Raw genomic sequence first — 27,435 nt, forward strand, 5'->3', positions numbered from 1 at the left:
TGGATGGATGGATGGATGGATGGATAAATGAATAGATGAGTAGATAAATGGGTGGACGGATGGGTAGATGGGTGGATGGTCAAATGAACAGACAGATGGAGGTAGGTCATTCTCTAAGCAACCGCTAGGGAAAAGATTCTTTTTCATGAGGTGATAGAAGTTAGCATCTTCAGGAAGAGGCTGCCGTTTCTTTCCACCCCATTCTCATTCCCAAACAGGAGAAGATGTGATCTCTTATCTCTGTTCTAAATGAGCTCCAACTACAAGTTCATCATCCTAAGAACATATGTTGCCCACTGAACAGAAGTAGTCATAGTTCAAAAGTATCATTTATTATAATTGAACTAATAAATGAAATCAAGTATTCAAGAAACAGGGCACAATTAGTTGGCTTCAGAGCAAACCCTGATATGAGATTCTGAAACCCTGAGCTCTTAGGAATTTCAGAAATGATCCAGTGGTATCATGAATACCACCAATATGTCGTTCAGTTTAGATATCAATATAACTTAATATGATAGGATATGCAGAAGGCAGTACAAGTTCTCCCTAAACAAATATGCATAGCCACAATGACCAACTTAATGCAGGTGTAGAAAATATGCTATTGGAATTATCTAGAGAACTAAGCACTAGAGTATTTGAGAGCTCATGAATGTGGCATTCAGATATCTGCGAATTAGTCAGCAGATATTTTCTTCAATGTTTTCCAAGGGATCTAGAGAGTGAGTCAGTTATGACTGCTAAGAAGAGCAGGGGTTCATACATGTGGGATTTCGCTTTTCTTTTCTTCTGGGGAAGGGGTTAGTAGGGTGGTAGTAGCAGAAAAAGTCAGTATCAACTTCAACCACAGCAAAACCAAATCCATTAGATTGTGTAATAATTCCACTCCCAGGAGAACGCCGCCATGAGTCTTGCAGTCTGTATCACAATACTCAGTTCAGATGTTCTCATTCTTCTCCTGATCATCTCCAGCCCAACACCCACCCTAATGACTTCACTTTCATAAAATGCTCCTGTTTGGGACCCTCCACAACACCTTGTCCCCATGCAGACGTGGCATCTTCCTGGATGCTCACGGAAGAGTCTAGAAGAAGGACAGCCCCTTCCTCCTTGAACCACCTGAAATCAGCGTCCCTGGTGCTCAAGTCAGCTCTGTGTCTGTCCACATCATCAGGGGCACTGGCCCTCCCTCTTTAAACATGTTAGAGCAATGTCCCTATTGTTATCCCCAGATACCGCCATAAAAGACAGGTGGCCCTCTGTGGGTCAGTGTATTCCACTCGGATTGACCTTCACGATCACAAGTAGTAACACCACTTGGCTCTTTCAAACAAAAGACACATTTCCCTCACGATGACTTCCTTCAATATTGTCCTTATTTCACTATTAGAACATGCTACATGCCCATCTAAGGCTCAACACAAGAATTCAAAATCACAGCCTGCATCCTCAGCCCTGTGCCAGGCAGGTGGTGTGTGTGCCGGGACTCTGAGGAGGAGTCAGAGGAGGACCCAGGGAGGCAGGTGAGATGCTCTCGGTCACAGCCTCAGAAAGCGAGGTTTCCATTCTTGGCAGTGTTCATGAATAAAAGTAGAACACTTCAGAATTTAATAAAACCCCAATTAAAGGTGACCTAAATAACAAGTGGGTATATGAAGATCCTTGTGCCTTTAAATGTTTCCTCTGATAATCTCCTATGTTCCCAGTATCCATAAAAAGGCAGGAGAGGTGTTTAAAGGTAAAATTTTTTGAAATAAATTTTCCTGACAGTTCTGTTGCACCAAGGTCTGCAGGAAAGTAGTGAAGAATATATATTAGTCTGGGTTTCCCAGAAAACAGAGCATGAGGCAGATGCCAGTTGTACTATGGTTTTATTAGGGAAGGCAGTGCCAGAAGTGAGAGAGAGAGGATGGGAAGGTGGGGAGTGGAGAGGCAGCTGCTATGAGGATTCTTCATCAGACTGGCCATTGAGAGGTAAAACCAAATGCTGATCCTCCCAGACTGGGAGGGTAACCATCCTTCTACTCTATGTCTACGAGTTCAATTGTTTTGATTTTTAGACCTGACAAATAAGAATACGCAATGTTTGTCTTTCTGTACCTGGCTTATTTCCCTTAACATAACAATCTCCAGTTCCATCCATGTTGTTGCAAATGACTAGATCTCATTCTTTTTTATGGCTGAATACGGGAGGTGGGGATGGTTAATAGGTACAAAAACTAGTTAGAATAAATAAGACCTACTATTTGATAGCACAACAGGGTGACGATAGTCAATAATAACTATACATTTTAAAACAACTTAAAGAGTGTAATTGAATTGTTTGTAACTCAAAGAATACATGCTTATGGAAATGGATACCCCATTCTCCATAATGTATTTATTTCACATTGCATGCCTATGTCAAAATGTCTCATATCCCCTATAAATATATACACCTACTATGTACCCACAAAAATTAAAATCTTAAAAAGTTTTAAAACACAAAATTCTAAATGCTGATCTTGCAATGGGGACCCAAGAGCTGTGTGAACTGTGTCTGAGGACAGAGGCTCTAGGGAGAAGACTAAAAAGTGATCCACCATGCGGGCGGAGGACTACCCAGGTGCCTAGGCAAGAGACTGAAGGCACAATCTGTTTCAGTGTAATAAAGAAAACAGTTTGAATAAGAATAGTCATAATACAAACTAGATATAGAGATGATCATGAACAATTATCAATCATTATTATAAACATTATTAATCATTAGCTTTAATATTACTCTTTGTTGCATTACTAATATAACCTAGGAATAACTGATGGGCATAGGGTCAGGTGCTGAAGGGATATTATGAGAAGTGACCTAGAAGGCAAGAGGTGAGCCTTCTGTCCTTACACTCGCATAAGGGCCCCTTGAGGGCTCCTTGGTCAAGCGGTAACACCAGTGTCTGGGAAAGCACGCGTTAGACCGTGAAAGGGAGTCTCCTTTCCTTGGAGAAGTCAGGGAACACTCCGCTCCACCAGCTTCTTGTGGAAGGCTGGATATTATCCAGGCCTGCCCGCCAGTTGTCTGGAGGCCTTAACCCCTCCCTGTGGTGCTGTGCTTCAGTGGTCACACTCCTTGTCCACTTTCATGCTCCTCCCGTACTCCTGGTTCCTCTTTGAAGTTCGTAGTAGATAGCAGTAGAAGAAACAGTGAAAGTCTTCAAGTCTTTGATCTTTCTTGTAAGTGCAGAGAAGAAAATGCTGACCTATGCTTCCTTCTCTCTCTGCTTCGGTACCTAAAAGGGAAGGGCTCCCTATCCTGGAATCACGTGACTTGCTTCACCTTGTCAATCACTTAGAAGATTCACCCTCTTTACCCTGCCCCCTTGTGTTATATGCAATAAATATTAGCGAGCCCAGCTGTCTGGGGCCACTATTGGTCTCCGCATCTCGATGGTAGCGGTCCCCGGGGCCCAGCTGTTTTCTCTTTATCTCTTTGTCTTGTGCCTTTATTTATTACAATCTCTCATCTCCGCACACAGGGAGAACACCCACTAAGCCCCGTAGGGCTGGACCCTATACCACCAGCCGCCGTCTCTCATTGATCCAAGGTGCTTCACAGAGCACCAATTCTCCACGCATCTGGACCGTGCAAGGTCTTGCACCTAGCATCTGCCTGGGTTGATGAGGAAGCCCCAAGGCAAGGGGTGGAGGTGATTGACGTGGGCAGGAGATGACATGCTGTTACTGTGCACCTTGCCTGAAGTCTGCAGAACCCACGCTGACTCAGCCACCCACGGGGGTCCTCAGAGAGGGCCTAGTGACACATGGGAGGTGTCTGACTCAGCACATAGACATGGCTGGGTGACTTTTTTTTTTTTCATTAAGTTGCAAAATCACAGACAATCCCTTCATATTCAATACCATGCTAGCTGAATGGACCACACCAAGTTCCAGGTCAATAACTGGACTTGGATCCATTTCCCTCTGTACTTTGAGCTTAGAATGGACATAAAGATATGTCTGACCATATGTACGCTACAGTCAGGAGCTGCACAACATCATTAATACCTAAGTTTTCAGTTCAGGGCTTGAATAGAAAATGTGCTGGCATCCCGAACATCACTAACAGTCCCACAAATTCTTTTGAAAACAAAAAACTCGATTACTTCTCAGTCTACTATTCTTCCTTGTGAAATGTATTACAAAATCACGGTGTTCTTGAAATAACCACCACTGGGTAAGGCAAACTAGGCGTTTCCCCTGGTCACAAAATTTAAGAGGGCTCCGAGCCACTCAGTAATCAAAATAAATCATATGTTAATGCAATATTTTTCAAATAAAAAGTATTGCAAAATATCACGATGAACAAAATATTAAAATTTTGGCCGAGCATGGTGGCTCACGCCTGTCATCCCAGCACTTTGGGAGGCTGAGGTGGATGGATCACCTGGGGTCAGGAGTTTGAGACCAGTCTGGCCACCATGGTGAAACCCCATCTTTACTAAAAATAAAAATTAAAAAAAAAAAAAAAAAGAGCTGGGTAGGGTGGTGAACACCTTTAATCCCAGCCACTCTGGAGGCTGGGGCAGGAGAATTGCTGGAACCGGGGAGGCAGAGGTTGCACTGAGCCAAGGTCGTGCCATTGCACTCTAGCCTGGGTAACAAGGGCGAGACTGTCTCAAATAAATAAATAAATATTAAAATTGGAAATAGACAGGATCGGAATTACTGATACTTCCTTCTGCCTTGGGCTTCAGTGTGTCTCAGTCCAACTCTAGTCACCATGTCTCCCTGGAGTAAGGAAAAGATTGGAGAAACCCAATAATTCCAAGCTTTCAGAAAATTATTCTAACATAGTCATTGAAATCTTTTCATTCCATCTCGGGCCATGCCTGGGCCTGAAGGACTCCTGTTGTGGTTTGGAGAGTGTTTATAATACGACTTCTAGAATGCTTCAGTGGAGGGCCTCGCTTCCAACCTTTGTTGTCCATACCTATAAAATCAGTGTGCTATTCCTATGTCAGTAAGAAGCCAACTCACCTAAACCTGTTTTATCATCATCATGAGACAGATCATGCCTATTTGGGAAATAATTCAGCCCAGTACACTTTGTTCCATCTTTAGGATAAAATACAAGTTCCCATTAAAAGACACTTATTTCTCATTCCAGAAGTTGAAGAATATGAAATGTGAAATTCTAGTTGGTTAAATTGGGGTCCAAATTGCAGTCTAACAATTTTTTTTCTGAATGTATGCCTCTAGCACTTAAAGTGGGTAAATCTGTATTCACTCTAAGAACTTGGTTTGATATTTAATTTGGTGAGATATGGTTGGACCAGGGGGTCACCACTTTTGAAGACCCCTAAGCGTTAGGGAACAAGGAGGCTTCTGAAGCTGTCAGGGTCCAGGTCATCCCCTAATTTCTTAGGGTGCCATAGAACCCTCCCTTTCCCATATCCCCAGTAGACTCGCCTATGTGGCCACCAAATATTGGAAAGAGGTTTATACGTGAGTCTGGCTTTGGCAACACTAGAAAGAAAGAGAATCTTCATGCAGCCAGGTCCACAGGGGACAAGGGACAACTGGACCCACAGAGGCCCCTGGCTCACAGAGGCGTTCCCCCTCAGCTCTGGGATCAAGCCACGCAGGGATGGAAGTGAAATGGGCTCTCCCAGTCCTGCTATCAGCCTGTCACGGCTACTGCCCAGGAAAACTTCTCTAGTTAAAGGACTGTGGTGTCCCCCAGGCTAAGAAGTAAAGATTATTTTTTAAAGTGAAATGGAAATTAGGTACATTTACCAATGTGCAAAGCTGTCAGCAGAAAAAGTCACGGGTATAGAGTCAGACAGGTACCCAGACTCAGTCAGGGCAGGCGACACACTCCTGGACTGTTCGTGTCTGCCTTTGCTGAGTCAGGCCCTGGGCTAGGCCCGAGGGTCCCAAGCAGAAGGGACCCAATGCTCCCACTTTGGTGGCTCGTAGCCTGGAGGGCCAGGCAGAGACTAAAGCAACCATCTCAGTGTGGAGGGGAGAAGAGCTGAGACCCAAGAATGATTGACATCACGGGCAGTGGGGAAGTCCCCTAACTCACACTGCTGTCAGGTCTTCAGGGAGGTGTGCTAGCCACTGATCATCCCCACCGGCTGCATATCACTGGAGAAATTGCTCATTGAAGTCTCAGTCCCCTCCCTGCAGAAGAAAAATGATAATCCATGCATCCTACTGGCCATATCTAAGGGACCTGGATCCAGCAGCCATGCTCTCCCCACCTGTCCATCAGTGACAGCCTTTACCACAAGAGCCATTGCTGAGTGATGTTAAATGGCTTATCTCTATGAAAAGAAAGAAAGTATTTGTTCCTAAGTCCTCTTTAAAATTTTGCCCCCTCTTCCCAACATCTGACTTCTGTTGGCCCCTGTCTACCATGGAGCTGCTGCGATTCTGCAAAGGAAGGAAAGTAAATCCATCTTGTTCTCATGGTGGCTTGAAAGCTCTTGTTAGCAGGTGCTACTTAACACTGTCTATCCCCCGGTGATGTGCCTTCTCTTAAGTTATTTTTCTCCACAGTGCTGTCTTCTTTTTGTGCTGTAGCATCCTGATATCAACACTTCTAATGGTTTCAGGGCTTTTAGCTCCCCTGGAATGGCAGCATCTCGACAAGCAGTTCCCTAGATGGATCATAAAAAAGGGGAAAAACACAGCTCTGCATATCTTTGCTATATATGGCACATGAGGACCATGAAGTACCAGATATTGCATATTCCTCGCACAATTAATACCCAACACAGGAGAGACACAGGGTGCAGGACTGCCTCCGTGACCCCAGTAAGCCCCTCTAAGGGTTTCTTGTCCCCTTCCTCTGAATCATCACGTTGATAAACAAAAAGGCCTGTTACTATGGTATTATATTTAGTGTTATTTTGACAAAGGCTAATCAGGCTCTTAGATGATCAGTCTTTAAATGAACAGAGGGAGCAAAGCCACAGAGATTGCACAGTGAAATGGCGTCAACAGCCAGGCAGGGAAGCAGGTAGCTGATGACTGCTTGGGACCACCTTGATCACTAAGTACATGGATTCTCAGGAACATTAAAGACCTATGATTAAAGGCAACTTCAAAATCAAAGTTGCTGAATTTCTCTGAAAAGCAGAAGAGACTTTTATGCCTACATTTTGTGATAGAGATGGAAAAGATTTAATTTCTCGCCGATGATATTTTTAAGTCATCTGTAATTCTAATAACATTCCAAAAATTGAGCATTAATTTAATCCCTAAAGGTGTAGAAAGTAATGTCAGAAGAAAACTTCAGCTAGAAGGTTTAAAAAAAAAAAAAAAGTTGGTTAAAAAAAAGTGATGGGATCTTCAATGACAAATGCATTAACCTTTCTAATTCCTCCTCTCTTTCATTCTCACCTCTGGAAGACCCAAAGGCTGAAATTCTGCCTCAAATACTATGTTCTATTCCTATCATTTTTTATCCTGACCTTTATGGTGAGAGAATTAATTAGCATCACTGCCGTTTAGGCAAACCATTTGTAAAGGTAGCATCATTTTCAGGTATCCATGATTTATTTTATTGGAATTTTATACTTTTTTCACAGTTATATTTTTAAAATTAGCATTTTCTACTTTAAAAATATCTTCTTTGTGCCAATTTTCATGTTGAAGAACACTGTTTTCTATTTGCAAAAGTAGGATATGGCCGTTGTGAAATTTTTGGAACATAAATGCACAAGGAAAAAAGCAAAAAGATACCTACAATCCAACTAATCAGAGTTAATCCATGTTAATACTTCAGAATATTTTCTTTCCATCTTCTTATAGGTGGACATACATATAGTTTCTCTTTTATAAAACCAACCACATGTCATATGTATAATTTCATAAAGGTATACATTGCAACTTAAAAAGCACAGTTACTATTTAATGACTTCTGTACGGACTCTTCTAATTTCACAGATTTCACCGTGAAGTGTCCACCGTGAACTGTTGAGTTCATTTGGAATTCCCCCTGACTTTTCAAATCTTATGTATTTCATACCTGCCAAAAATGCCACTTGTCTATTCAACTTGGCTCAACAAAGACTCATGGTGACGACTTGTGTGTTGCTGTCAGTTTCCTGAAAATTAATATCATAGAAGGTTCTGAATGGTCCTTGATGTTGGGCAGAGCTACTAGAACTTTTGCAGTGTGGTGGGCTGAATTTGGACCTCCACCTGCAATCCACACGAGGAAGTCCTAAACCCCAAGTACCCCACAGTATCATCCTATTGGAAGATAACACCTTTGCAATCGAGTAAAGAAGAGTTCATTGGAATGGGCTCTAATCAAATAGGACTGTGTCCTTGTTAAAAGGAACCATTTGAACACAGACATGCAGAGGGAATATAGTGTGGACACACAGGGAGAAGATGGCATCTACAAGCCCAGGAGAGGGGCCTGGAGCAGACCCTCCCTCACGGTGCTCAGAAGAAACCAACCCAGCAGACACCGAGATTGTAAACTTCTGGTCTCCAGAACTATAAGAGAATACATTTCTGTTGTTTAAGCTGCCCTCAGACTAATTAATACATTCAGATGTATAATAATTCAGACTAATTAATACAGCAACATAGGAAAGAACAGACTTATCCACAGGGGCTGATAGAAGGACGCTCAGGAAGGAAAGCCGGGCACAGGCCTGACTCTGCAGGCTCTGAGGCCTGTCCTGGCATCCTGTCCCAGAGGAGGGGGAGGGTGCCTGGTGTTGGGGGAAGCCCAGGGCACAGGGGAGGGCATCTCCTTCAGTGCCGCTTGGGTGTGTGTCCTCTGCGGGGGGAGTGTGACTCCACGGGCATGGGCTGAATTCTCTCCTGAACTGCAAACCACATGGAGGCAGGACAGTGTCCCTGGGCTAGAAAGAAGAGATGTGTCCTCCCTCAACCGCATGCCCAGAACTGTTTCTCCAGCCCCGAGCCAGAGGTTTCCCCAGCTGCCAACGTGATGTCCTTCTCAGCCGCCTTGTGAGGGCAGCGCCTGGCAGAGGGACGAGCTGTGGTTGGAGCAGAGGGAGGGCAGCTGGGAGCTCCGCTGGGCCTCAGGCTCGCTGCTGGGCCTCAGGCTTGTTGCTTCTTAGCAACCAACGCCTCCCACAACCCTGGCTCCCCCGGGACTACGTGGTTGAATAGCCCCCTGGAGCAGGAGCAGGTGGTGCTTGCTGAGTGTCAGTTTGAGAAGGAGCAGGACAAAAATTCATTTAAAGGCTCTGGCTGAGGCTGCTGTTCAGAATCAAAAGCACTCCCATCCACTGAATGCCCTCCCTGCAGTCAGAGACCCTGGCATGATTTATAAGGACCAGGAACATAGGTCACTGTGGTGTTATTTTGTTACTTTTCTATACTTCAGCTATTCATTATAAAGTAACATTTATAAACTGTTGCACTATGAGATTTAATTGACTTAAAAGCCGATATGATCATGCTGTTCTCAAAACGGTATAAATACCTTGCATCGTAATTGGGCTTATTTTTATTTAAGGTGTGCTGGTGAAGAATGTGGGCTCCAGGGCCAAGGGTAGAAAGAAAGGACTGACCATAAGCACACAAAGAAACTTTTTGGGTGATAGAATAGTCTCTCTCTTTTTTTTTTTTTTTTGAGACGGAGTCTCCTCTGTCACCCAGCCTGGAATGCAGTGGCGCGATCTCCACTCACCGCAACCTCTGCCTCCTTGGGTTCAAGCAATTGTCCTGTCTCAGGCTCCCAAGTAGCTGGGATTACAGGCACATGCCACCACGCCCAGCTAACTTTCATATTTTTAGTAGAGACAACGTTTTGCCATGTTGGCCAGGCTGGTCTCGAACTCCTGACCTCAGGTGACCTACCTGCCTCAGCTTTTAAAAGTGCTGGGATTACAGGTAGGAGCCACCATGCCTGACCAGAATAGTCTATATCTCAATTATAAGACAGCATATGTGTCAGCTGGGTGTGGTGGCTCACTCCTGTCATCCCAGTGCTTTGGGAGGCCGAGGCAGGCGGATCACTTGAGGTGGGGAGTTTGAGAACAGCCTGACCAACATGGTGAAACCCCAACTCCACTGAAAATACAAAATTAGCTGGGCATGGTGATGCACGCCTGTAATCCCAGCTACCTGGGAGGCTGAGGCAGGAGAATCACTTGAATCTGGGAGGCGGAGGTTGCAGTGAGCCGAGATTGCACCATTGCACTCCAGCCTGGGTAACAAGAGAGAAATTTCATCTCAAAAACAAACAAACAAACAAACAAAAAACCTGTGTATGAGTCAAAACTCACCAAACATACAACTAAAAGGGGTAGATTTTACCACATGTAAATCACACCTTAATAAACTTAACCTCAAAAATAAGTGTGCTGGAATCCTACTACCCCGGTAATCCCAGCCCTGGCCCTCAGCAGCTGTGTGGCCCAGTTCGGGTCACTTGACTTCTCTGAGCCTCAGTGTCTGTTTTTATTAAATGACAATAACAGTATACCCACCTCTTTAATGTGTGAGAACTAAACGAGATTAAAATGCTCATGTTGCATGGATCTGGTCTCTAAGAAAAATCAGAAAGCAAAATAATGGTAAAACAGGCTTAAGAAGAGATGTTTCTCCTCTTTCTTTCCATTGTATTGAACTTGCAATATAGTGAAGGTAATGAAAAAAGTGCATTGAGCTCACAGTTGAAAGACTAGGAGTAAACATGGCTGAATCACCACAAATAAATGATTCAGCTCCTCAAAGCCTCAGCTTCTTTATCTGACCAGTTTCTTTTTCATGGTGAATTAAAATAAAATGAAATACAGAAAATATGTACCTCACACGAATGTTAAGAGACTCCAAACAAAGAATACTAATATTTGTGTCATTTTTCTCATGAAAGGATGCAGGCTCTACCTGTGTTATTAAGTTGTTCATTTCAGCTGAAGTTTCCTGGATCTCTGATTCCGATGGATGCATTTTGTGTGTTTCATATAAATCACAGCTCATATTTTTTCCAGAAAGGGAAGATACAGGAGGAGGGTACGCTGATGACAAAGAAGAAATGTGGATGGAAGACCAGGAGAACCCAGTGGCCCTGTTACAAGGTGTGTGCATCTGCCCCAATCAGCAGCCTCCCCCCAGGCCAGACGTTGGATCAAAGGGCACAGGAATCAACATACAAGCACCTCCATTTATTCCAGCTATAGCCAAATTCACATGCCCCCAACCCCACCCCACCAAGCCACCCTTGGAAGCCCCATGGATCTGTAGGGTGCTAGAACAATGCATAAATGTGGGAGTCTACCACCTTCTGCATGTGAACTGCACCAAAAGAAAAGCTTCTCCATCCACCCCACTTCTTTTATTGCCTTCCTGAATTTGTGTTGAATCCTTAGATTAGTCTCAGAATAAAGACAGCTGGCATATGAGCCAGATGCTAGCCAGAGCACCTGCTGTAATTAGAAAAAACAACAACAACAACAACAGTGGGCTCTCGGACAAAGGCAAAGAGACCCCAATGTTTATTACAAGGTTATATTCTCACAGTCTATGTAGAAGGTGCCAGATTGAAACAGTACACAGAAGAACAGAAGAGATTCGATTTCTCTCCCCATCCCTAGAAGTTATGGCTGACCAGCCAGATGCCAAGAGTAACACAGGGTGGAAAACTGTTAATGAAAGATCAGTGTAACGACAGAAACTGAGCTCTGCCTGTAACTCACCCATTTAAGGGCAAGTCTTTCTTATACAGATAATTAGGGGAAAAACCAACAGGCAGGGCCAGTCTTCTAGAACTAAATGAAACTGACGATGTAATCATTTCAAGAACACTAAGGACGCCTGTCTGTCCCTCCGAGGATGATGTGGTTCTTCTAGCAATTTTATACTTCAAAGGCTAGGGAAGATGACATGAAGTCAGAAAACTCACATGGGGTCTTCCTGGATTACAAAAACTGGCCACAGAGAAAGACACATCTTTTCTTTGCTTTCAGCAGTAATGCCAGCTTTCCATTCCCCTAGTCCTCCCCAATACAGCTGGTAAAATGCCACGCCAGGTGTACTCAGATAAAAGCCAAAGAATGACCAAAGACCACGGAATGAAATGTCGCAGTAGCTGGGAGACTCTTGCCCTGCCAGTCCCTTAGCAGTCATCCATCCTGAATGATCTCTCATCATGGCCACACTGGCTCTGCCACGGTTGAGCCAAGCATAATGTACTGCTGCACTCAGCATCCTCATCAAGTGAACAAAAACGTGTGAGAAAGAAAGGACACAGGCCAAACCCACTGTTATCCAAGAGAAGACCATATTTAGAGCTGAGCGAATAGATGACACCTCCAAGTTTGGCAAAGATGTTTTCCTTTCTTTGCACCAAGGCACAAGGCTCTGTCTGCAAATGCAAGCAGCTATGTTTTTTCAGTCACAGTAACAACAGCTAAACACTTGCATGGAAACAAGCCTACTATGAGGTGGCTACTACCTTTATCCCGACTGGATGGAGAGAAAACTTGAGACACGGAGAGGCTTAGGAATATGCCCAAGCTTGTTACAGCTATGTGAGGGGGTCAGGGAATGGAAATGGAGTCTGGGCAGATCGACTTGGTAGTCTGAGCATTTGCCATTTCATCTTTCTGGTCTAGAGGGGGAAAGATTGGCTTGGAAGATGGAAAACCTGACTTGGACGCCCCCTTTCTGCCGTCAACAATGCAGACATGTTACGCCTCAGTCCATCTGGTTGCAGAGTTGGAATCATGTTTCCTGCCCTTTCTTATTTTAAAGCAACATTGTGGAAATGTATGACATCGCACAAGACTCTGCATTTGAAAATAGGTGGGCCATTTTAGGGAAAAGATGGGACAAATGCATTTCACATTGTCAGGGAAGTCAATAATGCATCACTCAGGGTCTCGTGTCCGCTGTGATGTCAGAACTGCAGATGTATGTGTCATGCATCTGTGAGGACAAGACTCCAGGACCGTGAAAACAGTTCTTGCTTCATAATTTACTCTGTCCAGGTGTCTCAACATGTTTTTCAGGTGTTTAACTGGCTTCCTAGACCCCCATGCAAACCCTCATCCTATGGAGGCTGCTGCCACTGTTCCTGCAATGGCTTCTTGCGATGGAATGCAGATGTGTAGTTCATTTGGCACTGTGTGCTGCTGAACATGTTTCTCCAACAGTGAGTGTCCCAAGCTTCAGAAGATGGAGATTTTCTTTTTTGGTGTAATAATAAACAAATAGCCAGGCTTTTTTCCCCCAACATTCAACTAGAACAAAAATAGCTTCAGAAAACAGTAGAAGCCTGAGGTTGTATACTTTTGGAAAAAGGGAATGTTTTGTCCTAAATCAGCTGTCACAGCCCAAGAAATGATTGAGACTCAGATAAGAAGACAGGTAAAAGTTATATGGGCCATTTCATCAGCTGCTCTCTGCAGAAGTGAAAATTCTACTTTCCCCATAAAAAAATGCACACTACCAACAACCAACTCAATCTAACAGCTGTGCCTCCTTCATAGTAGATATTTGTTCCATATTTTGTTTCAAATTCCTTTGAAATCCAGAAGGATTTAATTGACTGTAAAATAAAACCCAATTCCAATTTAAACATTGTTTTCCAGAGACAAAGCACTTACAAACGGCCAAAGCTCACACCACCAAATTACTTCCTATCTGCACATATTGATCCTGGAATTACTAAGGTAGATCTCTTTATTTCCAAAGCCCTGTTTGCAAAACTGTTTCTTTAATTGAAGAAGCCTAGTACATCTGCATTCTGTTCCCTCTGGACATACTCAAGAAGAGGAAGTGAGGACCAAAGGTTTGATAGAAAAATACTTGGGACAAAACTGGCCAGTAGATGCTTTCACGTGGATAAACAACCAACACTCAGTAAAGACAGTTGGAACCAGAACTCAAGGACATGTGCACACAGAGTTTAGCATTTATATGGCTTTTAAAAATACACACACATACATATATATATATATGACTCCAGACATTGCAAAGATAATGGAATTATGTTTCTTCAGCTCTGCCTCTTTTGTGTGTGTGTGTGTGTGTGTGTGGTTTTTTTTTTTTTTTTTCATTAAAAAGCAATTGGGATGCTTCTCATTTTGACCCAGGACTGGCCTCATTGAAGAGTTACCCATGCGGTCCAAAGGGCCCACTCTCAGAAGGGCCCTGGCTTGGTCTAATATGTTGCTGTCCCCATCTTCAAATTCTAATCAATGTTTAACAAGGGGCATCATATCGATTTTTCATTGGGCCCACAAATTGTGTCACTGGTCCTGCCCTACTCCCTGTCACAGGCTTTTATGGATGTCCCAATGCTGAGCTACGTTACCTCAAACAAGGTTGAAGGCAGAGGGGGCCGGGAAGGAGTGTTACAGAACTGTGGTGTGTTTTTAAATGGCCTCACTTCTGCCAGGATCTGCCTGACTCTTCAGCCCGTATCTCTGTTCCTTGTTGTAATACTAATGGGACATTAAGGAGCCAGAGAAGGGGCCTCCAATGCCACTGCTTGTACCTCTGGAGTACATTTGGAGGCATTTACATTTTGTCATGTGAAAATTCGAAATCCTCATCCAAAATGCAACTGTGGGGGAACTCTCATAGGAATTTCGGCCAATTCTGGCTCCCAGCAAGAACTCAGCAAAAGTGATGACATGGAAATTCATAGAATAATGCCTGAAAAATGAAACGAATCATTTTTAAAGATGGCAAAGATGGAATCTGGATGAAAAATAACTATGAACTTGAAGGAGGTATTTGGTGGAGGTGCTTGAGAAATTGCTACATCTATTTTAAGAAAATTTCTTGGCCGGGCATGGTGGCTTAATGCCTATAATCCCAGCTCTTTGGGAGGCCAAGGCAGGCAGATCTTTTGAGGTTAGGAGTTTGAGATCGGCCTGGCCAACATGGTGAAACTCCATCTCTACTAAAATTACAAAGTTAACTGGGTGTGGTGGTGAGCACCTGTAATCCCAGCTACTCGGGAGGCTGAGACAGGAGGATCACTTGAACCCAGGAGGTGGAGTTTCCAGTGAGGTGAGATCATGCCATTTGCACTCCAGCCTGGGCAAAAAGAGTGAAACTCAGTTGCAAAAAAAAAAAAAAAGAAAGAAAGAAAGAAAAGAAAATTTTATTCAAGAAGAGGTAAAACACCTCACATTTCTGAGGTGTCGAATATTTCCAGAAATAATATTTGAGATGTGGCACAGTATTATCTAGATATTTTGACAGGACTTAAGCATATGTGAGAACAGAGTTATAAATATAGGGTTGAGCCCACTCCCTGAACAAGCTTCAAATAGAAGACAATAATATATTGGTTAATAAGCCACTAGAAGTTCTGAGATACAGAGTGCAATAATACTCTACCATGAGCAAGCACGGATAGATACTCTCACAAAGGGAAATTACAGACATACCTAAATCCATGCACACAATTCTCACAATAGGAACATATACATTTTATAACCAACCAATGTGTGCACTTTCAAAAATGTAATTGACTGTCCTCATTCTTCTCTTTCCAATATACAGGAGACTTTTCACGTTTAAAGAAAGATGCAACAAGTCCATACAGCCCAAATATTCATTGACATGGGTGAGAAAATGTCCAACATGTTTAAAGCAATTTTTATCACCAGGCAGGAGTTCAGAATTAACAACAGTATCATAATGGACACGTATCCACACAATGAGTTGAAGATTGCTAAATTCTCACATGGCTCTAAAATGTATGACTTTTAAGATTCGCAGAGTGCTGTCGTAGTGCTATTCTTCCATCAATGTGTGCTGAGCCCCTACTTCTGTAAGCCCTGGCTGCTTTGGGAAGGTTACCACTGGCATCTCCTTTCCTCTCCTTCCCAGCCGTGAGCAATGGCAAATTAACCCATACATCCTGGCACTTGCTTTATACAGAGAATAGGCCTGTAGCTCTGCATGGACACCAGAGTAGAGTTAATTTTATGTGATTCTGTCTCCCCCTACAAGTTCTTTAAGGGGTAAGGACCACATCTTATTGATTCTCCACCAATGTGAGTTCAGTGATACAGCACTGGGAAGATGAAATGGTATAGAAGAAGACTTTCTCTCTCTCTCTCTCTCTCATCACAATCTAGAAGAAAAAAAGAAATGTGACTACAAAATTTGTGATAACTGATTATATATGCAACGGTTTTGGCCATAAAAGGGGCCACCATTTTCTGGAAAAACGTTTTCTAAAAATGGCATATGTTAGGGTTCAGAATGCTCTTTCTCATTCAAACAGAGCCCTAGAGAATAAGCAAGGCTTGAAGGTGATTGGTATAACCTCAAAGTCAAGAACACTACCAGGCAAAACAAAAGAAAACTTTGCCAACAAGGGTCTTGTTTCTTTGATTGTTTTCTTTTTGTGTTTGTTTTTGTTTTGAGGCAGGATCTGGCTCTGTTGTCTATGATCATGGCTCACTGCAAACTCCACCTCCTGGGCTCAAACCATCCTCCCATCTCAGCCTCCTGAGTAGCTGGGACTACAGGAATGTACCACCACACCCAGCTATTTTTTATTTTTTTTTAATTTTTGGTAGAGATGGGGTTTCGCCATATTGCCCAGGCTGGTCTCTAACTCCTGGGCTTAATCAGTCCTCCCGCCTGGGCCTCCCAAAGTGCTGGGATTACAGGAGTGAGCCACCATGTCCAAGAAGGGTCTTAATGAAACAGTCCACAGGGTAGCATTATGAACATTTCTCAGCTTCTCCGTGTGTGATGGGATGGGAGGCTGGGGGTGTCAGGGTGGAAGCTGGAATCCCTAGAAGTAGAGTGGAAGACCTAATGAAGAAAAAAATGGCTTTGTCAAGATTTCTGCAGCTATTCTTTTTTCACTCAAGGCTAATAAAAATATTCAGGACAATTTTAATTTAATAAATTACTTGTGCAAACCCTAAGTGGAATTTGCACAGGTTTAAAAGAAATTGGGTTGTATCCAGAAAATGAGAAATGGAATAGGATGGAAAATGTGGAAGGAAAACTTAGGCTTTCTCTCACGAAGCTCTGTGATTTTGCACAAGATTCATTGTTGGATACTCAGTCCCCTATTTTAAAATGACCACTTTGAATGAAATGGCAGCAATGCCCTTCTCTGATTCCCTGAATTCTAAGTGGAACTATAAAAATTGACAGTCTTTCTCAAGGTCAACAGTCCTTAAGCAGGCTGATGTCAACTCAAGGAAGGGCAGAACCACCATGTTCAGTGGCACAGGTTGTTCACAGCACAACTGCAAGAGGTGCTGTTGACACAGACTACAGTGTCAACGGCACCTCTGGGGTTGTAAGGTGCTTCACTGTCACAAACACTCATGGTTAAGAAGACCTCTTTAGGATTTCTATTTATATTTGTATAGGATCTAAGATCAATTTAAAACTTAGGTTTCATTAATAGCTAACATCTGGATTGATACTGACATCATCACTTGGTGGGTAGGAAAGAGTAGGAGTGCCACAACTGGAGACTGTCCCAGACACACTGCCTGTTGGCTTGTTCTCAGCATATCATCACGTGATGCATTGCAGTTCCTTGTGTTCCGTTAAGAGGATTTATAGATTACACAATCCACCTTTAACTAAACTAATCTTCCTGCAGTAGGTAAGTGGCTTTTAAAATTTCCTATACAGTCACAGGCCGCAACATAGATGAACCTTGAAGACATTATACGAAGTAAAATAAGCCAGTCTCAAAAACACAAATACTGTATGATTCCATGCATATGAGGTACCTAAAGTAGTCAAACTGATAGAGGTAAGAAATAGAATGGGTTTGCCAGAGGATGGGGCGGGGTAGTGAAGAGTGGTTGTTGAATGGATGCAGAGTCTTGGCTTTGAAAGATGAGAAAGTTCTATGGACATGTTTCGCAGTGTAAATATAATTAATATAATTAATACTGCTGAACTGTACACTTAAAAGTGGTTAAAATAGTAAATTGTATATGTCTTTCATCACAATTGAAAAATTCTGCATAAAATCATAGACTGAAAATAATACTGACACCACCAGCACAAACACCAAGGAAACAATAGAAACATTAACTAAACCTTCTATTTTTAGGACGTCTTCATGGGCACCAATACAAGCTTAAAAACCTCAGCCATCAAATTAGACTCAAAAAGAAGTACAGTTACCAAAAAGTCTATTGGAATTAGATTTCCATACCCTTCCTTTAACAATTAACTCTTACTATATTAGCATATTAGCATGTATACATAATTGTAAAATCAATAAAAATGTGTTGTGTATACATGGTCAAATTGTTTTCCTATTAGGGTACACCATCAAAAACTTCGGAATACTGACATGCATAATCATTGTGGACACTATTCCATTGTTCTGTTACGGATCTTCAGGAAGATTGAGAAGATAGTTCTCAGAACATTGGCATGTTAAAACAGACATTGTTAGAGCAATGACAACTGTGTAATGTCACAGAAGAGGACCAAATCACGTCAAGTCACCCTTCATTGTTTTAAGGAGAAGATGTCACCATGGCATAATGATTTGAAGTTTTGCTTCTTGCTATTTCTATCTAAAACTCTCTAGAAGATGCAGAGATAAGATCTGTAAAGGAAGGCTCCACACCATCGCCCGTCTTGGACATGGGCAGGTTTGTGGCAGCGCCAGTGTCTGTGTGTATGCTGTCACCCTTCAGAGATGAGACGAGCACCCAGAATGCTGTCACACAGCCACTCAGCTCGAAATTTGACCCATTCATTGCATTAGAGATTTGTCTGAATACAAAAAAAAAACAAAAAACAAAAAAAAAAAAAAACTGTGAGAAAATTTACAATTTGAAAAAGAAAACCCTAAATACAATTGGTCATTTTGCTGAGCTCATGAAAAAAAAAAGTGATATTTTTCTAACAACTCCTAATGAAACAGTGGCTATTATTTAATAAAGAAATTGCATACAGTAGTTCCCCCTTAACCTTCCTTGGTTTCACTTTCTGAGGTTTCAGTTACCTGCTGTTAACCACAGTCCAAAAATATTGGATGGAAAATCCCAGAAATAAACAATTCCTAAGTTGCAAATTGCACTGCGTACTGAGTAGCATTATGAAACCGCTTGCTGTCTGAGGACATGAAACATTCATTTGTCCAGTGTATCCACACTGTCCATACTACCTGCCTGTAGCCACTTAGTAACACTTCTAGTTATCACCATATGGAAAAAGCATAGCATGCACAGGATTCGGTACCACCCACACTTTCAGTCATCCACTGAGCGTCTGAAGACAAGGGGAAACTACTGTACATAAGAATCATACATTTTAAAGCAGGTGTAATCTTTTACATAGCTTTTTAAAAGAATACTAGAACTTAGCCACCTGATGGACAGATGCTTATATATACATATTTTAAGATTTTGGAAAAAAAGGAAGAAATTATATTATTTCTCCCTCTTGTGTTTCCTTGTTTTATTTTTACTCTTATTTGATTAAGACACATGTTAATGGGTCTTGCCAACTTCTGGAGTACTTTTTCAGAGGTCGTATAAAATTAAAATAACCATTACTTCATTCGATTATTGACCAAACCACAGGTGTGGTGCTATGGGAACAGACGACTGTGTCTTTTGTCATGACACTATACCACAGACTTGGATTGTTATACCAGGAATAGTGTGATCTCAAGCCAATCTGGACCCCAATTTTCTATCAAATCGTCACAAATAACATTTAACATTCACAAGTTGTCTTTCGAACTACGAGGCAGAGGTCTGACTCGTGTATGGCTGGAGATGGTGTAGTCTCATCCAAGTCCAAGACTGTCCTAAAATGGAGGGCAGAAACCTTGAAGAGAGGGACTCCCCTGCTCTCTATTCTAGCTCCTTTGTGAGGAAAATTGCCTTATTTGAATGGTTGGAACAGTTCACAGCTTTTGCTTCCTTGCCCTTAAATGTTCAATTTGTGGATGATTACCTTCCTGCTTTATGAGTCTAATTTGTCTTCCTTTTATTTACAAAATGGCGGGTTAAGAGTAAAATATAAAATAATGGCATTTAGTGGGTGATTGCTTTTTCTACCGGCAATGTCATAAATATGGGCTAAGTGTTTCCCTTTCAGAAATGGAATGAGCAGTAAATTCAGCGAGATTCTGAAGCATAAATTTACAGCTCTTCATGAGGCATAAACAATATACAAGCAGACCCATGCCTGGAATGTGTGGCTTAAGCTAAATTGTTCGTGTAGAATGACCCCAACATGAATCTGGCGTTTATAGGTTTGAGCCATTGATGACCGTGGCAAGCTTGCTTTGTTTGTGGCACAAAACAATCCGTTATCGAACATCCCCATATCTATACCCCAAAAGCACCTGCGCCCAGGTGATGGAAAGAGGTTTCTGTATTCATCATTCATATGGCACCTCATTTGAAAGATGGGAAGAAGAATGTCAAATAGTTTATTCCTGAGGACGATAGGGTGCACCTGCAGCAAAGACTCTGCCAGATCAAGCAAGATCGGTTTTGGTTTTGTTGGAAAACACCATGAAAGATACTCTTTCCTCTAATTGGGGATATTAGGTCCACACAGTCACCAGTTACAATTTGGGTTTGAAGTTCAACTTTTCCTAATAGAGAAGAGGTCAAAATGAAGCAGGAACATGTGTTTCCCGGGGCTGATGATTGTAAAGAGTTGCCGTAACACTTGTTTCCCCAATCACGCATTTCATGAAGAAATGCTGTGGGGTTAAAAAGTATCGGGTTTTCCCTTTTGAATTTTGAAAAGCAGAGATCCTATCAGATTAATCACACAGGGATATGGACGTGCAGTTCAGTTTTGAACTCCCCAAGAAGAGAAATTTGAATCCATCCCTTTTTGCATATAAATTTGCATATATTCCTATTTCAAATATAAATTTACTAAAATATTTAAATATTCAAATATCAATTATTTATTTTAATTAATATTATGAGTATGCTATTAAGAATTTTAGGTGATAATTAAACTATTTACTTGCAATACCATGCAACTTGCTTTCCACGTGCTAGATATATTTTACCTTCAACAATATGCCAGAGTTTACAACCGGGCTGATGGAGATTGGGCACTAGGGCCTATATCACTACAGGTCTGCTTAGAACTCTCCCTTGTTCTCTTGTAATCACAGTTAAATTGGTTTTCTGTTTCAATACAGCAAACCATTTTCCAAAGGATTCACAGGCTCTGACTCTCTGGCTAGTCTCTTTTGTTTGAATCTCATTGAGCATATCTGAAGTGAGTTAGTCTCAACGGAGACAACACAGAAACATGGGATATTAGAATTGTACGTCCCTCGCTCAGTTCCCATAATTTCCCTGACATTTCCCCAAATGCCAAGAGTTCCTTCTATTGAGATTCTTCTTACTTTTTCTAGTTTTCTTTTACTGTCATGAGAGCACTTGTGTTGTGTATATAACAATGCACACGTTTCCCACATTAAAGGATGTAAATAGCAAACACGGGTTTCAAACCAAGAGTAAAGAACAAAAGATGGAATACATCTTTTCCAAATATATCCCAACCACAAGCCTCAACATTTAGAAAAGAGAATGCCTGGCCTATTGATTACAGCAACTGATAAATCCACATCCCAAAACTTATGTATTCATTCAGTAACTGGGCATTTACCAAGTGCCAAATCAGCAGTCAGGCTTGTAAACAACATAAAATTGTCCCTGTTGGGAAGTTCAGTGTCTAGGATGCTTCTAATCAATACTATGCAGCCTATAATACTTTAACAGCATGGTTTTTAATGTTGTGTTTCATAAAAATATCATTCAATATAACATAAACCTGTATGCATGCATTCCCTAAAATTCTTCTTTTATCCCAGTATGAAGACCTTTCTAGAAAGTCATTCTAAATTAATGAAAAGCCCCAGGCTTAGGCCTGATATTATTTGTGTCCAAATAGTTCAACGTGCCCAGTGGTCTAAGAACAGAAGGATCACAGACAAATTGTGAATGCCTTCCCCCGATCACATCTCTAATGAAGCACTTAGAGTAGAAAACAGAAATTTTAAAAATAACACAGGCCAGGTGCGGTGGCTCACACCTGTAACCCCAGCACTTTGGGAGGCCGAGGTGGGCAGATCACCTGAGGTCAGGAGTTTGAGACCAGTCGGACCAATAGGGTGAAACCCCTTCTCTACTAAAAATACAAAAATTAACTGGGCATGGTGGTGGGCACCTGTAGTCCCAGCTGCTCGTGAGGCTGAGACAGGAGAATCGCTTGAACCTGGGAAGCAGAGGTTGCAGTGAGCTGAGATCACACCATTGCACTTCAGCCTGGGCTACAGAGCGAGACTCTGTCTCAAAAAAATAACTAAATAAATAAATAAATAACACAAAGAATGTGTTCATCATCGGTTTAAGAAAATTTCCATTACAAAACCACGTTTTCTCTTCATCTTGATCACACTACTTCACTAAACCTTTACTAAAATCTATAGTGAGTCATTTATTTTCTTATTGAAAATAAATTTGCATTGTGTCATTCTTAAAATTCAAAAGGGAAAACCTGATACTTTTTAACCCCACAGCATTTCTTCATAAAATGCATGATTGGGGAAACAAGTTTTATGGCAACTCTTCACAATCATCAGTCCCACGAAACACATGTTCCTGCTTCATTTTGACCTCTTCTCTATTAGGAAAAGTTGAACTTCAAACCCAAATTGTAACTGGTGACTGTATGGACTTAATATCCCCAATTAGAGGAAAGAGTATCTTTCATGGTGTTGTCCAACAAAACTAAAACCGATCTTGCTTGATCTGTCAGAGTCTTTGCTGCAGGAGCACTCTCAAATGGGGTTATAATTACTTAAGAAGTTGGACTGTCATTTGACCTTGTGTTGCTGGGTTTTCCAGACCATTTGCAAAACCCACATTTCACGCAGTCACCCTCAGAATCTGTGCTTAACAACTGGTCTAAAACACACAGCTCCTTACAAATCTACTCACCCACCCATTAGCATCTGTTTGAGTTTCCTCTTACATCATAAGAAGCTCAAAGCTATAATCTTTCTCTTCTTAGGCTCTGTTTCATTTTAACATTAGTACCTCCACTGGGTAACCATGATAGTCAACTATGTAAGCCCCAAACCACTGTTGTATTATATTTTTAAATCACTTTTTTTTTAATTCATGTTTATTCTATGCCGTCACAAGTTAACTGCATGTAAGCCACCCGTTTGCAATCTCCGTCAAGAAAAATGCCATTTACGGCTTTCTTCTTCCTTTAGAGATTATTGTACGTTTTAACGTATGCATTAAATTTGACATTGATTCTGTTTGGGTGCTAAGAACAGACATGCATATCTAAAGATTTGCCCTTCAGTGCCCTTGGTGTTGTTCAAACCATGCCTTTGATGGGCATCGTCTTTCGCTGCGGCCAATGTCTGGACGAAAGAAAGAGCCACGGGCCTGGCACTGAGTTGCACTTTCCTGTCCAAGCCAAAGAAAGAAAAGAGCCCAGCCCGTGACCGTGAAACTCGGGGTTACAAAGAGGCTTTTTCCAAAGGGGTCTCGAGTCCAATTTATAGCTGTCATTTGATTGTGACCTGGAACGTCTCCAACCCGCACCCTAAACAGGCCAAGGGTGTCACGTTTTCAAATTCACGCTCCAGATGTTCGTCCTTATGCCTTCCAACCTTGCCCCCGGCTCTCCTAAATGAGTTCTTTTGAAAAGCAACTTAAAAATAGACACCTAAAGGAGAACATGGGACTGACTGTCATTATTGCAGGAACTCTTTTTTCAAAGCTCTATTAAGTGACTAAAGAAAGGTAATCATTTTTCCTGTGCCTGGGTGAGTACGACTAGGGAGAAAGAATGCACCTTGTAAACTGAGGCTGTGATGGTTAGGATTTCGGATCCAGCTGATAGGCTTCAGCCTGCATTCTGATCCCTGCTACATTCTCTTCCACTTCATCTCATAGATTGCTCCAGGCACATCTGACATATTTTAATACCGAAATGTAAATCAGACACCCCCACTAACCACCTCCTCTCTCTCACATTACCCTAAATTTGGACTTCACTTTCCTGAGCTGTTCTTTTCTATCGCATGTCATTTCCCCTAAAAAGTGTTGTTACAGGAAATAAAGAAGATGTCCTGTTGTAAAGCTGCCCAGTTTAAAGCCAGTTCGAGGCTCCCTTTGTCGCTCCATCTTTCCCTTAAAGGCGGGGAGACCTGGAAGTGCAGAGCAGACCCCGGGGAGTATATGACACTTTGGGGTCCTCTCCACCCAGCAGGTTCGTCCACTGGCCCGGGTAAGCAGCTAATGAGCTCCGGAGTCTCTACAGCAGGCACTCAGCCCTGGCGCTGCAGCAGGCACTATTGCCCACCAGACCCCAATCAATCCTAAGGTCAAAGAAAGTCTGGCAAATTCCATTGCTCTGGCTTTCTTTGGTAATTAGTCACACACACAAGTAAATGATGATCTGAAAGCTATTTCCACCTGAGAGTTATTAAAACTAGAAGCCACATTTAATTCATCCAACCAAAGAAACCCCTTGAGGGGTGCTGTGAAGGGGGAATCCAGTTCTCTACCCAGAAAGGAGCTTCTGTTCCACTTTATTAAATATTTTAAGCAGATTTGAGGTTTAGTCAAAGGACAAATTCCTGCCCTCCAAGGAGCACACGCCCAGGAACGTGGAGATCAGCCAGGAGCGGTGGCCACGCTGGTGGTCAGAGGGAGGGGGCCTCATGTGATGTGAGGGGGAGAAGAGGGCAGGAGGGAGGATGAGGCGCAGGAAGCTGGGAGGGGTTTTGTGAGCAGCAAGGGGAGGCAGAAAAATGGGATGCGCCTCTTGTGTGCTTTTATCCACATTAAAGGAACCAAGGCAAGAGCCCTTGTAAGAACCTATAATGTGTCTGATAAGTGTCAGGGTGGGGCAGTGACTACAGAGCTGCCCTGATTACATGTTCAGCAGGAACCAGGCTGAGACCCTAATCACAGGTGAGCTCTGGAACACATGCTCTCTCCTTGGAGACCTGCACAGTTGAGTGAGCCCAGCAGAGCTGAGCATCCTGGAGAGCTCATGAGCACTTTGCTGGCCAAGAGCCTCAGCAAGAGACGGCATGACTGAGCCAGAATCCCAGGGTAGCTGACTTGACCCAAGAGGCCACCCCTCAGTGCTGTGCTGCTTTTTAAGTCCTTCTTCTATAGGAAACTCTTATTGAATAAGTTGTATATGAAGAAAAACCATTCCACGCAGCCATCCCTTCTTGTTGTAAGCAAGGTGAGCTGATGTGGACGCAGGAGCGTCTGAAATATCTGTAGAGTGCAGCAGAAAGCCCCTCCCCCTAGCCTGTGGGAAATGGAGGTCTCATCCTCATCATTCCATCTCTATTTCAGAGCCTCAACTTCTTTCTTTCTTTCTCTCGCCTCTCCTCTCCCCCTCCAACCTCTGGCATCCCTGCTGTTCAGCAAATTCCATACACATTTAGACATCAAGATTCACCTGGCGGTCAACCACCCAGCATTGAATCAGCCCAAGTCTTGGCTCTATTGTTCATTAGCTGGTAACCTCGAGCCACTTAGCTCCCATCTCTGTGCCTCAGTGTCCTCATCTGTCAATTGGGAATAATAATGGTGCCCACTGCACAGCATTGTTGAGAGATTCAAAGAAGGTGACAGGTGTAGAGAGAGCCTGACACTGTTGGCACACAGACTGTTAGGCAAGTGTTAGCTGTTGTCATAGGTACCGTTGGTGGTGGTGGTGGGAGAATTCCCACCTTCCACCCCACAGTTGGTCTCTCCCTGCCTCAAACCCTTGGCTCTGCCCCAAACACCATTTCTAAGTTTTATAGTGCTTTGCTCTTCTTCTTGTCAGGTTTACATCAAAAATCACCCATCAGAGAGATAAAAGCAGGGAGGAGGCATTTTATTTCTGAAGTTGTTAATTTTACCCTAGACTTCCAAGAAAAGAATCATCCATCTGTCAGAAAAAGACAGAGAAGATAAAAGATCTTTAAAAGTAATTATTTAAGTGCCAACCAAGAGGAAATGAAAATGCATTTGGCTTGGTTATCGAGCTGAATTAGAGAATGGTGTTGTACCACCACTAATCTGCTTCCTAGATGAGAAAAAAGGAGAAGATGATTTTTAAAAAACAAACGTGCTGTCAGTTGGCCCCAACAAAACACATTCTGTATAAACATATTTAGAGAAGTGACTTTGGATTTGCAAAATTGTAGCTCCCCTTCTGCCAGGGCCGCCTCCGGTCTCAGAGCCACAGATCTATACACACGGATGTTTCCCAGCTCGTACTACTGTTTGCATTTCTTTCCCTGCTGCTCTGATTAACTGCAGAGATAGTTTGTACAACCGGGCCATGAAATGCCACCCATCGGCCAGCCCTTTCCCCACCTTGTCCCCTTCCCTTCCAAGGCTTGCGTTCACCAGAAGACCACCTGCCCACTCACATTCTGAAAGGTTCCACCGTGGGAATCATGCAAAGATACACATCTTCATAAGAGAATAAAACAATTGGCTTTCTCTTCTGAGCTCTAAAACCCAAAGCACTTTTCAAAGTCACAATTCAATCAGAAGCAAACAAGGCATCCCTTTCTCTTCCTCAGGGTAATTGTAAAAGTTGCAAACTTAACCAATTTCTGTACTGACCATTCAAACCAAGAGATCAATCCCGTCAGTCCTCCAAGCAAAGAATTACAGGATTAATTTGTTCCTCAGCACTGCTAAGCCCCTCACATTTCCTGACACTAATCCTTCAACCGAGGTCCGTTCTCACTCCTAAGTTTCCATCTACAGGTCGAAGCATTGCTCACCTCACTCATGTTGGCTCTCACTCAACAGCTCAGTCCCGCCGCTCAGCACAGAGAACACTGCTCAGCGGTCGCTGCCCCACCGGTTCTGGCTTTTCTCTTAAAAAGAGCTGCCCGGTGGCATCACGCCTCCCTGGAGCCAATGAAATGCATTCACCTGTCTGCAAGCCTGGCCGGCATCTGAGAGCAGCAAGGGCCACCTAGTGGTGAAAAACAGAACGGCACGTTCGGTCACTGCTCCAAATTCCGCCAGGGATGGAAGGAATTGCTTGATTTCTTTAAAAAGAGATACACTCCAGCTGGGCAGCAGAGAGAGACCCTGTCTCTTTAAAAAAAAAAAAAGTAAAATTTAAAGTTTCAAACATCATCACAGGGATGCCATTGTGCGTTTTTCAATGAGTGCAAGATTTACATGCATGAAAAATACCTTTCAAATGTCAGTGGGAAGGATTGTTTTTCTAAGGGAAAAGGAGTTCTGCAAACACCTGCGGACCCGCTCACGCAGCTCCAGGTTTTCCCAGGAGCTGTGTTTCCCTTGCCCTTTATAACACAAAACTCAGCCCCAGGACTTTAATATCTCTGCTCTCTCTCCCCCATCCCAAATCTGTGGCCCTGCTTGTACCCTGAGCTGGAAGGACAAGAGCAGATGGACTGGGACATGGGGTTCGGTCCCCACGACT

The 27,435-nt window shown here is 42.7% G+C and overlaps 1 protein-coding gene across 1 annotated transcript in view; it reads right to left on the reverse strand.

Annotated features, from left to right (window-relative positions):
- The window catches only part of PCP4 (Purkinje cell protein 4), a 61,293-nt gene extending 34,341 nt beyond the window's left edge, over window positions 1-26,952 (reverse strand). The window contains exon 1 of the mRNA XM_023189553.1: window positions 26,759-26,952. Within this exon, the coding sequence (XP_023045321.1) occupies window positions 26,759-26,767 (9 nt within the window). The 5' untranslated portion in view covers window positions 26,768-26,952. The remainder of the gene's footprint in view (window positions 1-26,758) is intronic.
- Window positions 26,953-27,435: the final 483 nt, after the last annotated feature.

The sequence above is a fragment of the Piliocolobus tephrosceles genome, chromosome 19 (genome assembly GCF_002776525.5).
Source record: "Piliocolobus tephrosceles isolate RC106 chromosome 19, ASM277652v3, whole genome shotgun sequence".
Taxonomy (NCBI): Eukaryota; Metazoa; Chordata; class Mammalia; order Primates; family Cercopithecidae; genus Piliocolobus; species Piliocolobus tephrosceles.